This window comes from Aythya fuligula, chromosome 1 (genome assembly GCF_009819795.1).
Source record: "Aythya fuligula isolate bAytFul2 chromosome 1, bAytFul2.pri, whole genome shotgun sequence".
NCBI lineage: Eukaryota > Metazoa > Chordata > Aves > Anseriformes > Anatidae > Aythya > Aythya fuligula.
The window spans coordinates 11251004-11264514 of record NC_045559.1 but is presented as its reverse complement, the minus strand read 5'-3'; the positions used below and the strand labels follow the sequence as shown (position 1 = coordinate 11264514).

At 39.0% G+C, this 13511-nt stretch overlaps 1 protein-coding gene across 1 annotated transcript in view; it reads right to left on the bottom strand.

Annotated features, from left to right (window-relative positions):
* Nucleotides 1–5563, bottom strand: part of SEMA3C (semaphorin 3C) — a 121716-nt gene extending 116153 nt beyond the window's left edge. The window contains exons 1-2 of the mRNA XM_032202283.1: nt 5464–5563; nt 2254–2394 (exon numbers count right to left, since the gene is read on the bottom strand). Of these exons, the coding sequence (XP_032058174.1) occupies nt 2254–2356 (103 nt within the window). The 5' untranslated portion in view covers nt 2357–2394; nt 5464–5563. The remainder of the gene's footprint in view (nt 1–2253; nt 2395–5463) is intronic.
* Nucleotides 5564–13511: the final 7948 nt, after the last annotated feature.

Genomic DNA, 13511 nt, shown 5'->3' with positions numbered 1-13511 from the left:
TCTTATTTCAGTACCCATGTAAATAAGTGAAGATTTATAGAACAGAAGTTAGTTTTATTGGTAGGACCATTATCTTGCTACACACAACAACCTGCAAACTCTTCTCACATAATGAAGACTGTTTCTTACTATCTGGATTAAAAATAAACTTACTGTTTTTACATTGTATGAAAAGTTCAGCCCTGTATATCAGACATTACTAGACATATTATAAAATGCATATTTAGTTTCTTACTTTTACACCTTTGAAAGACCCATTAAAATCAAATATTTTATATATACACATATATACTTTTAGAAAGGCTGAATGTTGAGAAATATTAAGGAAATTAAAATGTCCTTTTAAAGATAACATCACACAGAATAGGTAGCACTTACTTTCCACTAACTTTTACTGAAAAAGAGGCTGTCAGTTTTACCTATGCAAGCCATTACTTTATTTATAAAGGACATGGTACAGAACAGACAACTCCTATATCCTGGCAAGATCAAGCTGTAATTGATTTAGCTCATTGTGACACAGAAATGTCATAGTTTCTTGCAAAGGAAGGGGAAATAAATTCCTTTTAAAGAACGACAGAGAAACTAAGGCTTCAACTGACACATTTTTTTTTTCCTCCACTAAATCCCTAACCTATTTTTTTTTACCCTCCCCTCCTATGGGTGGCCTTATGTTTCAGACTCACAGGATGACCACTGTGACAAACCAAAGAATGAAAGACAACTCTCTTGAGTCCAAGTTAAAACCACTTGCCCTTATTACAATTCTCTCCCGTTAACAATGTTGAATACTGTAAAACCTGAGTTCTTCCTACCTCATGCTCACATAGTAGGTCAGGGGAAACCTAAGTTACAGTCAAGGCCTCTGGGAACACAATGTGCAAATCTGACACAGCCTGTGTTGTGTAACTGTGGCACACCTGCAAGTGTTATACACAATCAGTACCATCTATGTTATATCAGCATTACTTACACAAGGAAAAGAAATTCCCACCCACTTCTTCATTTGGCAGCTACCACTTGGAACACCATTTTTGTCATTGCTTTTACTGGAACTATGCCATTTTGTACCAGAACTCATAAGTTTAGGGCCCTAAACTGTACAATATACAATACCTTGCAGTTGTTCAGTCTGCTCTTTGATATTTTCAGAAGATCTAACTTGGCAGGCTTCCTTCCGAATGTCTCTCAGACTCAAGAGTACAAAGTTATAGTCATTGCTGTGAATAGCAGTTTGAGTTACATCCTAGCTATAGTTATTCTTAAAAATGACACTTTAAAGATTGATCAGACCATGCAGACTATCCCCATGGCAGGACATGGCAGTGTCAAGAAAACCTTGCACTCAAACCATACAAACCATCCTAACACAGACATTATTGATACAGGGTGCAGGAAGCCTTCATGCCTCACAGACAATCCCAGAAAAATGAGAGAGTTGAAGAAAGTAAATGCCCTTGTATTTAGTGACAGACAATTTCTGCTCAAATTTAAAAGAATTTAAGGTAAGCCCAAAGAAGGGGCTTCTCACATGTTCCCAAGTGGTGGTTAAACATGATAACTAAAATACTACATTTAAGATGGGGATTAAAACTAGAAGAATAAGCTACCTTGCTATTAAAGTAATATTGAAGTAATTGGATTAATACAGTATTGCTCATCACTTCAGAAGTAAATTGTTTTCAAGAGAAAGGTACATTATTTTGATTGCTTGTTTACAGTACGTAGGCATCAGTGATTATAAAATGCTAAGTACACCTGACCTATTGTAAGAAACACACAAGGACTGCTATTTTGCCAAACAACTCTGTATCTTCCCATCTACCTTGGTAAAACCTTCAAGCACCCTGATTTTCAAAGTATAAAGTTCTCAGCTGGTTACCAAGTAAAAGCAACTAGACTTACCAATAACTTTCACTACATGACATGTACTTCACATACTATTATCTTTCCAATGAAAAAAAATCAAGAAATAAAACCTTTTTGTTGCTATTAAGTCATAATAATTTTCTAAATGAAGAGAAGGGATTATTACTTATGTACCCATAACTATAGTAGGAATGAACTTCAGGTGATAATCAAATTTAAACAGGTACCTCAGCAACATAAACCAAAAAAAAAAAAAAAAAAAAAAAAAAAAAAACAGTTGTGAACACAAAATAAAAATAATTTCTACTCAGTTACTGAATGGAAGGCAGAGACGAAAGTGTTCAGTCATAACATATGCTTAAGAATGCTTATCTTCTGTCTTACCATTGAATGATAAAAACACCCTTGCTTGAGGCTGGGAAGATCCTTTTACACTGTTAAAATAAATAAATATCCCAATCACCAGGTGCAGTGCAAGAAATGCCATCTCTTCAGATTTGCAGCTTAATATCCAAGAAATGAAACCTGAAAGAAAGAGATAACATTACTGTTACACAGTTTGGTGGAGGAAAAACAACAGAACAATCTGTGCTAGAAAGCTCTTCCATCTGAAGCCATAATATATGATAGTGTGAAGGAGACACAGCACTTCTGTTTTTTTACTTTATAGATCTGAAAATGGTTTTCTCTAGCTGTGTTCCATGATGGAAAAAGAGCTCTCTGCCTGTTAGTATGAACCTACAGAGCCTTAGTTTTGGCTACAGAAGACTACGACATGAAATTCAGTTTATTTGAATAAGGACAATTCCACCTGCTGGAAAAATAATTATACCAAATGTCAAAGCAGAGCAAAGCAAGGACAGGAGATAAAGTTTCATGAATAAAAAGCTGGCTGATATTTTTAGACCTCTCTCCTTAGTTTACATCATACTTGATCTCCCCCCCTCCCTTTTTTTTTTTTTTTTAAACATTTGAAATCAGCAGTGCTTGGAAATGAGCTATGAGTTTTTGTAAGTTGAGTGCTCTAACAGCCATCTACATCCTCTTTTAAGATGAAACCCTGAATATGCGCGTCACTAATTTCAAAAACATTGAAATCAAAAGTATTTCAACATGCTTGAAACTATTAATGACATTTGCTTTTTGGGATAGCTACTTACAGTGTGCTTACCTACTGTCTTAGACTTCTACAGAGCACTGCAGTTACCCTGCATTGGACAGTGTGTAAACTGTTGAGAAGACTGAGCTCTTGAGAGAGCCAGAAGACACAACAAAATAAATCTGCATCATTTCTTAGGTCAGGAAGACTCGCAGTGGACTTGAGCTCTCTGAAGTCAGGGTCACTTTTCTATCAATGCCAATGGATTTTGGACCAGACCCACAAAATCCAGCAGACATTAGAAGCTGAATACTGCATATCTTTGATGTTCCTCAACTGCATCTCTCCAAAAACTCTGAAGTCTAGATTTCATTTTACCTATGAGAACAGCTTTGGTCTTAATGGTATCAGTGGTGTTCTTCAGTTCAGCTGCTGAAGTTAAAATAAAAGAGTCTCATTTCAGCCACATTCTTCTTCCCTGCTTATATATTTTTTTTCCATTTTGACATCAACAGCCTTTGTACTAGACACCACTTATTGGTTGATCAGGTGGAATACTGGATTCTATGGTAAATGACACCACTTTGAAGGACACAGTTCCTAAGGCCAGAAGATAGCATTAAAAATAGCGTTTATGTATTATACAAAATGTATATTTTTTTTCATGAAGAGTTCTCTTGCCTGTGCAATCAGTTTACACTTTACCTCAGATCTGCTCTAGCACTGCAGTCCCTCCAGTGGAAGACAGTATTTCTACAACCTTGTTCATTTGGTCCCTTAGATTCACACCTGCCCTAAGAGAACTGGCTGCAACCACCCCATCATGGCAGGAACCAGCTGTTAGACAGGGATGACTTTAGGTCAGCACCAATTTGGGTTGTATCCACTTCAGTGACTAAGAGGTAAAAGCTCCATATCTCATTACTAGGTCTGTCACTTCCCTATCCACTCAGTGTAAATCATTTTTAAAGGCTTCTCTCTGCATTAGACTTTCATACTAAGTTGGGGGTGGGATGGAGAGCATGCAAGACAGCACACAGCTCTGTAGCACAAGCAGTAAACTACCCTGCCCAGCGTGCTCTGGGGTACTGAGAAGTGCATGCAGATCAAGTAATGCTACCACCCTGCTAATTGACAAAAACACCGGTGTCAGAGATTTTCCAGATACAGATCTGGTCTACAGAAGAAACATATCCATTCTGGCCCAGTTCAAAATTATTAGTAAGGGTCTGTTAACTAATAGAATTATAGTTGAAGAGTTTTTGCCAAGAATAATTTTTAAACAAGCTGCGCGAACTTCAATATTAATACTGCTTTGTGGGCTTTAAATTCAAAACCTTGAGACTAGCCCATGGGATATCCTTTAACTTAGCCCTCTTCTAAGAAAGAAGTGCCATTAAATCCTGATAAGATAGCTTTGTCAGGCCAAAACAAATAGCCAATCATACTGAACATGTGATTTAACAGATGCAATGGGATTAGTACTTTACAGTAGTAGCACTATGCTCTCTTTGCAATAGAGATGAAAAGCCAGAGGAACAAGCATGTGGCTTTCCCTCTCCACTTAAATGACACTGTAAGAAATAATAATTAAAACAACAGAAAAGAACCAAAAAGAAAAAAAAAAATAAAATCAACCCTTTCAGCACTCTTTCCCTCCCACTCTCATGCCTCCTGCCAATTCTAGTACAATCAGCTACAGGAGTGACACACTGCTACATTTCATTGCTAAAATTGCATATTTTCACCATTAACACAGAAGTGACAGGCAAATGTAAGATTCAAATTGTAAGCTATATGGTTCCTACCCAGCTGTTAGACACATAAATAATACATGCATACGGTGCCACAAAGGTATCACAGGGTGTCTGACATGTGAGTTACCTAATGGAAATAAGTTTAATTTCAGAGATTTACATACCTGGTAACTGAACACAAACTCATTGGAGTTTTGAATCCCTGGGCTTATATCCCAGTTCTGAATTTATCTCAGTAAGTCATGATACTATATTCAGCATGTCCTGTGCACATGATCTGCACTGACAACCCACAGACCTAAAATCTTTTTCAAGTCCTCTTAAAGAATTTTTTTGGACAGACAAAAAAGCAATATCTAATTCCATTTCTGCTCTTACACCCTATACTAGCTGTAAACAAGGTGGCAAACCACTACTGAATTAAAGTGCTGAAGTTTTCCTGCCACAGAGGTCACTTCCAGCATGCTGCATTGCTTTGGAAAGTATCATACAGCTTTGCTGTGAAGCGCTGTGCAGGTGTCATCTGCTCCAGGCTCAGTCCTACCCTCAAATCCTGTAAATAAAATTGTTCAGCAGAAGAAAATAAAGAAAGAAATAAGTGAAAGAAAACCCCCAAATCCAGACTATGCTAATCTAGAAAATATTGCTTTAACTATCTGTGAACAATAGGAAAATTCAGTCATCAAACACATTTCACATCTATCAGAGCAGAGAAAGAGAACTTTCAATTATGCTTACCCAGCTATTGGAGGAACCCGTAATACAGCTTCCTATCTGCTTTTTTATCAGTTTATGGACTCTTCTGATGTTACCAGAACGCTTTAATTCCAAACTTGGCTCATTGGGGGGGGGGGGGGGGGGGGGGGGGGATAAAATAATAATAACAAAAAAAAAAAAAAAAAAAAAGGAAAGGAAAACTCTCTCGTCGTGGTGGTTGCAAAGGTACTCCTGGTTCCTTTGTAAAACAGTCCTTCCAGCTGGACTCCTAAGGCACCGGGAGCGCTTCTCTCCTGCGCTCAATTAAGCACCTAGGAGTGAATGGAAAGTGGCCGGGCGCTGAGGGTGAAGCCTTTGGTTTCCAGTTACGGGCGCTGCCCTGCCCTCGGCGCTGCCGCGCTAGCGAGGCGAGGCACGGCGGCCTCCGGTGCATCATTAGCTGAGCAAATAGGGGCTGGAGCTCATAAATAACGCCGAGGCCACACCCCGCCGGGCTCAGCGGCCGCCGGCCCGGCCCGCCCCAGGCACCGCGGGGCCGCCGGTTCCACTCAGCTGCGCGGAGCGCCCGCGGGCGCGCAGGCTATTTGCGCGGCGTTTCGTTCCTCCTGGGGCGGGGAGGTTCATAATGCAGTAAGAGGGTTTGGGGGGAAGGGGATCTAAAGGGGAGACAGCGGCAGGTTGCTCTCCAAGCTTCACCCGCGCTGCTAGCGCGGGCGCGGAGGGAAAGTCGCGGCCAAAGTTGCCGGCCCGGGGCTCCCGGAGCGCCTCGACGGCAGCGCCGCGGATGCCGCTGCGAGATCCCGGCCGGGGACGGAGGCCAGGAGCCCGGAGGAGGGGGGCGGCGAGGACCTAGAGGGGAGCGGGGCACCGGCGGGGAGCGGCCCCGAGGGGAGCCGGGCCTCGAGCTGGGAGCCGACCGGGGCGGGGGGGTGCCGGGGGAGCGCCGGGGGAGCTTTCGGGGGAGGCCGGTAGATGTCACTGTGACGAGAGGGAAAGAGGCAGGGTTGTGGTGAAGGAGGAAAGCCGGTCATATCCAGCCCCGGACACAGGGATTTCTTTCTTTTCTTTCTTTTACGTGTTTTTTTTTTTTTTTTTTTTTTTTTTTTTTTTTTTTTTTTCCTGAATTATTTCCCTTATTTGAAACCTAAAAGAAAGCTAGCGAAAAAAGCAGCATTATATACATAGTAAGATTTGTAGCTTAGTCTCTTGACTGCTCCAGGAGTTTTTTCTACATGCTTTTTGACTCTTTTTTTTGTAGTTCAGGAGGCCTGGAGCAGCGTTTGTTCAAGTTCAGCTTTGACTGAGTTACTGAGCTATTAGTTGTTCAAAAGGTTTTCATTGTTTCTTTGTTTTTCATGAGATTAGTGCTCTCGTGGCAGTCAGACAGCTTTGAAAATTTTACCCAAAATGGTGAATTTCATCTTGAAAATGTGAAGTGCATCACAGCCCTATTAAAGCCACTAGGATGTTCCAAACAATGTTATTTGGGTTCTGGGCCATTTGGTAGACAAGGCCTGTGGAAAGGTTTTCCTAAGTTGTTTTTTGAGTATGTTCTGTTCTGGTTTGACCTGCTGAATGAGTACTTCTGAATCAAGATTTCCACTCTTGCAGGGAAAGATGGTCTGTGAGCCAGCCAAGGGTTGCATAGCCGGGTACTGTTGCAGCACTCCTTCAAAGGAGCACATCTCTCAGTACTTATGCAGCCATGTCCCACAGGCAGAAGTACATTAACACGTAAACAAGTACCCACAATGAATCAGTGCACACGCTCAAGTTACAGTTTTGTTTCCAGCTATTACATGCTCTGGCCATACTAACCAAAGCAATCAATAACACTAATGCATTGTAGCCTGGGAGCAGGGAGTAGCCATTACTGAACAGATTTTGTCCATACACGTGGATGTCCTTATGGCTGGTCTACAGGCCAGTTTGCAAAAGTTCACCTGCAAGAATTATGATCACATGTATTTCAAAGACAGTTACTTACCCAGGCCTCAGTGTCAGCATAGCAAAGTAAATGTTTTCTTCAAGCAAGAAATTACTGCATTATAAGACACCTATAATCCCAGAGAACACAAAAAGTAAGGGGTGAAGTGCTTCTCTGAAGCGAAGCATCATGTTTTCATCTGATGCCAAAAAAGAAGTCCAGAATTTTGAAAAGCTTTACTCACTTCAGATCATAGCTTTAAGACAGACTAATTGCTGCCACCAGATGAACTGAACACTCCAGATCATGAGTCCTTAAAAGTACTGATGCTGTTCCAGTTCTGCTCAACACAAATAAACTGCAGAAATGCATGAACGTTTACTGTCATAGCAGTTAAACTAAGCCATCAGAGAGCTTGTTCATTCAATGGCCAGGCAGTGTGACTGAACATGATGCTGCTCATCCTTGAAATGTGGTTATGTCCAAATGCCACAGAGTCTGACAGCAGCACCCTGGCAAGAGGAGAAGTCACTTGTTTGCTTCGGAAAATCCCCACAACTAAGCGCAATTAGAGATCACCACACCAAGTGAATCAGCTAACTCAATATTCTCTCTCTTGCTGTGGTCTGTGCAGGCTGATTCAGAGGAGAGCACACAGAAAACCACAAAGCAAGTATGAAATAACCTCTCGTTTAGGAGATTTCTGGGAGAAGTGTAATAGGTGGCAATGCTAGTCAAAGAGAAAGAACAATGGTATCACAAAACAACTAACAGTGAAAATGATGTTGATTCTAACTGACCTTCTCAAATATTTTTTGCCTTAGGAAAAAAAAAAAAAAGATGGTTCTGCTTTTTCAAGTTCAGAAGAAAATCTAGTTAAGATCACAAACACATGCTCCTAATAATGCACTATTAGGAAAGGACAACAAAAGGAATATACTCGAGCATGAATCAACTTCAGTATGAGTTCAAGTCACTTGTGTTTGTGTGTGATTTGGTATATATGGACAGTAGAGAGCCATCTGGCTATCTGCATTTCTTTTTCATATGTGCTAACTTCATCAGAGATAAAAAGGTAAAATGAAATACTGAAGAAAATGATGGGGATTTCCAACACTCCCTCAAGGACTTGGGGTTTATAAAATAGTAAATGAACTACAAAGAGACAAACACAAAACTTTAATCTGTGAGATACCATCATACTTGTATATCTGTTAAGCAAATCAAGAGTATGCTAATTTTAAAAACAAAAAGCAAATTGAGACATGAATAAGCATGCCATATTGATTTATTTGTTTTTAACATGTGCATATGTGCAGGTCAGAGCAAGATAATTAACTTTTAAAAGCAGTTTGAACTTCACAGCTGGGCTGAGTGAAATGGTTAAAGTTTTACTTTAGATGTTTTGTAATAGCATGTATTAGCTTCAAGCAAAACTCATGGAATGGAAATTACTTTTCCAAACTAGGAGGTGGGGTTTCAGTATTTACTGGCATGAATCAGCCCTATGAGTGAAATGAAAAATATGCAAGACACTTGCTTTCCAGGCTGTGCGTTTTACAGGCTAACACAGGGATGAGGACAAATAAGTTTGACTCAGCTATGCCGGTGATTTTTAATTATTTGTGTATTACACAAAGCATACAAGGTTTGTTGTATACACAATTTGTTTCTAGCAACTTGGTGTATGTGTGATTTATAACTTGTGCAGTTATGCCAGGTGGCATCACAAGCGACAGGAGAAAGTCAGAGCCTTTGCTTTCAGCTTCAGAGTCAGAGCAGTTCTGACCCCACAATGTGATTCGAGCAGGCAAAACCCTCATGGCCAAAACAAACAGATGTTGATTTTGTCCTATCTGTGCATGGTGTTTGCTTCTTACCCAAACAAATCATCCTAATGGACCCAGGCCTAAACACTAACTGAAGCCAGGAAGGAAAAAGACAAGGGTGGATCTGAGCTTCTACTTAACATTTTGGTTTGGGGTTTGGCTTTTGGGTTTTGTTTTCTTTTGTGTTTTTCTTCCCCACTTAGATTTTAAGCTCCTGAAAAAGTGAAAAGATTATTGGAGACAGTGGTGAAATAGAATCAGGCAAATTCCTCTAGATTGGCAACAACTGGTCATTAAAAAGATCAACAGTTTCTGTTTTGAATACAAGCTGAAACTTACTATTCAAGCAAGGTCAGATGCTAGGTATTATAAAGAAAAATGTAGTAAAGATGTTAAAGTGACCATCAAATGTAATCCAGTCCTTGCTTAAATATCAAAGGAATTGCATATGCGGTGATGCACAGATTCTAAATTATAATACACAATGGTATTAACTTCTCTTTCCTCTCTCCTCATGCATGAGTGTCAAATCTCCTTACAGAAATTACAAGGTTATTAGGTAATCCAATCAGTCCCCCTTTGTTTCTTCCACTGTTATGAGAACTGGAGAAACTGTGAAACATACCAGGAGCTTACTGTGGGAAAACCATGAGTTTTGTTTTTGCTGCTGTTGTTTTGAGCTAATACAAATAACAACTTATATTCTTATTCACAATAAATAGTCCAGAGATTGCAAGAGACACTCAAGACAGCTGATGATACCTCTGTATCATCGGAGATGGTGGAGGGTCCTTGGGCATAGTGTGTCCTAACTGGTCAATGGGCTTATTCACATGGGTCAAACTAGGACTTCTCATGAACAGCAAGGCTTCATCACAAAGGTCAAAGCCTTAGAAAACCACTGGAATGTAACTAATAATAAGCCATTAAACTGAATTCACCAAACAGTTTTCTTTTTACTACTTTATGTTCATGAAAGTCAATTTGCAGGAGATAAGTTGTCTTTTCATAGCTTAGGAAAAATGTGGAACAGGATCAGTGAAGCCACATTAATGAAGTACTATTATGTGTATGGGGAAGGAGGAAAACATGCTTTTAGTTTGATAAAACTCCAGTTGTCTCCAGTCAAATAGACCCAGCTCTGAATGGCTTCCCTGGAAGTAAGTGTGCCAGTACTTCACAGTAAGCTCTGTCATTAAACAGATTGTGATTTCTGTAAGGTCATCATCAAATAAGTACTTCAGTGTCTGTACAAAAGATGTAAGCTGATTCTGGTATGCTACCAGGCCTTCATGCCATTTCATCCCCACCCCCGCCCCCCTTCAGTGAGGCAAGTACATTACTGCTGTTCCTAGGAGAAGCACAGTATTTTGGTCAGTTTTTCCACCTTTTAGCCAGTATGACTAAATGAGGTCAGTGATATAACCAGAGCCACTGTGCTTAGACAAAGCTGGGTTTGAGCTTTTAGTAAATAAAACAAGACATCATTATTTTGCAAGTGGATTAATAAGAATATGTATTAGGAAGACTTGAATGGAAAGGGATAGGTCCTTGACGCATCAAGAATGGCTTCAGGCCAAAGAAGCTATAAATACAAAAACTGCAAGTGCATAGAGGATGCAATAATGTGTTATCTGTGTTCTGGAAGTATTTAATTAAGATCCTGTGGTGCAAGGAGCTGTACAAAGAGGGAAGTAAAAGAGGAGCTGTTATGGAGAACTTTTTAATTCAAACAGGAAAATTGGAAAGATGGGGAGAAGATTACTTCAGGATAGATGGGGACAGTGACTTAACCCTGGACATCATAGTAGATTCCAGTATGAGATGCCTCTTTCCAGCTTGGTGCTTGATCTGTTGCTACATGCCTAAGGGCTCACATCACTTCCTCTCGCTTTGTTGGAAGGAGGTTTTGGAAAGGTAACTTTTTGCCGATTATTCAGCTATTTCATTGTTTATAATGCATTATGTGAATCACTAGTTGGCCAAAAACTAGTGTGTGTGATTTTCCATTCATCTTAGGTTAGAAACACAAAGCCCAGTTATATAAAAGGTATCTTAGAAGCCTGGATATATAAAACTGCCCACTGCCAGTCTGGTCCCAGATAATAATATAACAGTGCAGTCCTATTTCTCACTACCCTTCATCTTCAAATGAAAAGTAATGACTACATACCTTGCAGTCTTCAGTTTATTTTGTTCTCTGTAAGTACAGCCTAAGCTGTATTGATGGTATTTGTTAGCTAATTGCTCACTGCATCTTGTCTGCAAGCTGGGTACTGCAAACAATTACTTTTGAAGCGGAGCCTGCAGGGCACTCTGCATATGCCTTGTCCTTTCCCAAACATGTCCTGTTGACCACCGTCCCTGTTACCTTCCCTAAGGAAGTTTTTCTCATGCAAAATAATAATAATAATAATAAGAAGAAGAAAAGACCATGTCTTCAGATAAAAGAAAAGCAAAGCTATTGAAAAAGGTCATAAGTTAAACCACGCCAAACTGCATTGACTGGAGCAATTTGAATATTACCTACTGTTCCGTGGAAATGTCATGCATATGTGTGTATGGATCAGGACACAGAGGAACAGAACAGGCCCCAGAGATGTTCCTTCTCCAGCTCATCAAGGTTGATCCTTTTGCATTACATCCTAGCTATTAATAGAGTCAGGATTTTACTCTTAAGTGGCCCACTATGACAGTTCTTATCTTTCCTTTAAAAAAGAAAACCAAACCAAAACAAAATAGAAATAAACCGTGGTAATTTTCATGCAAATCCAAAGTTCCCCATAATGAAAAATGTGGAAAAGATTGAGATGCCATAGGATTTGAGTTCTGCTTCTTTACCATAGTATTATCTCAGTGTTAAGGAAGACATTCATACTTCCAGCAAAGTGGAAGCCTCTTCTCCATTCTTGAAGAGGCTGTCATATTGTCTGCTGTGAATGAAGGTTTGTCTCAGGAATCAGCATGAGGCTGTTGGTGTTGTATTGATATTTTAGCTGTAATAATGATTAATATATTGCTTTGTTATAGAGATACTACTGCATTCTCCTAAAGTATGAAAGAAGATAAAATGGAAGCTCTGGTTTTTGCTGTGTTTGTGCTGTATTCTTGATTGTGTGAACTCTCTTCTTCCTTTGTCATGAGTATTCATACCATACCTCCAGATGCTAGTGATTCATGGGGACAGGAGTCTATTTTCCTTTTTTTTTTTTTTCACTGTCAACACAGTTTTGAAAGGCTCCACAAAAATGCTTTTTAATTTTCTTTTTTCTTTGTTTACCAGTATAATGAGCTATCATGTTTTAGTCATCAAATCCTTTCTTGAAGGCCACCCTATTTTATTCATTAGAATACGTGGCATAAGAAGTGTGAGCAAACTCTTGGCTTGGATAGCGAACTTCTAGGCAGGCAATACGTGTTCAATGGAATTTAAGAGTCTGCTGACGTTTTTGTACATTTTTAGACCCCAGAACAATCAGGATATGGGCTAATTTAAAACAATATTAAGTCATCAGGTTAAAAACAAATTTTATTAGTTAAAAGAAAAAAGATTCAGAAGAATCATAGAAAGTCAGAGAATCTGACCTACCTGTTTATTGGTCTTTATGGATTAAAATTTGCTTTCTGCTTATTATTTTATTAACTGCCCACTCAAAGTTAGCACAGGCTTTATGGAATCTCATAATGCAGAATAAAAACAGCATCAGATAATCTAATGTGAATTAGATCTCAGGATTTTCTATCATACTAAAGCTTCTGTTGCTTTAATTTAGTTCTTGGCTTCTCATTGAAAAAATCACAATTTAAAGTGAGTCTACATTTATTTTTTTTCTCTCACAGCATAAACATTCCGTTAAATATTTATCTTTTTTTTTTTTTTTTTTTTTTTTTTAATATTCGGCTCCCTCCAGAACAGCTGTTAATTGAATCTTTATTTGAATCTATTAGCAGTAGTTTGTTTTAAGCCAGAGGACCAAAAAAAAATAAAAATCTATAGCTTGGGTGGCAGCCAGAACACAATATCTTCTACACAATTATACCTTTATGACTTGAAACCAATTTATTCAAAGTCAATTATTCAAAGTCAATTAGACAGTAAAAGAAAAAAAGGCAAAGGAAAAACAGAGAATAGATACAAAATGTTTCTGAACAGCTTTTCTATTTACTATTGCTGACATTTAAAACACTTAACTTGTATTACTTCATACAAATTTATCTTAATGTACTTCCAAAGAATTGGGAAATTGGAGATAAACATTTTCAGTAATGTTTCACTACAATGTTGCCTGTTTATTTTTTACAGTTTACTTATA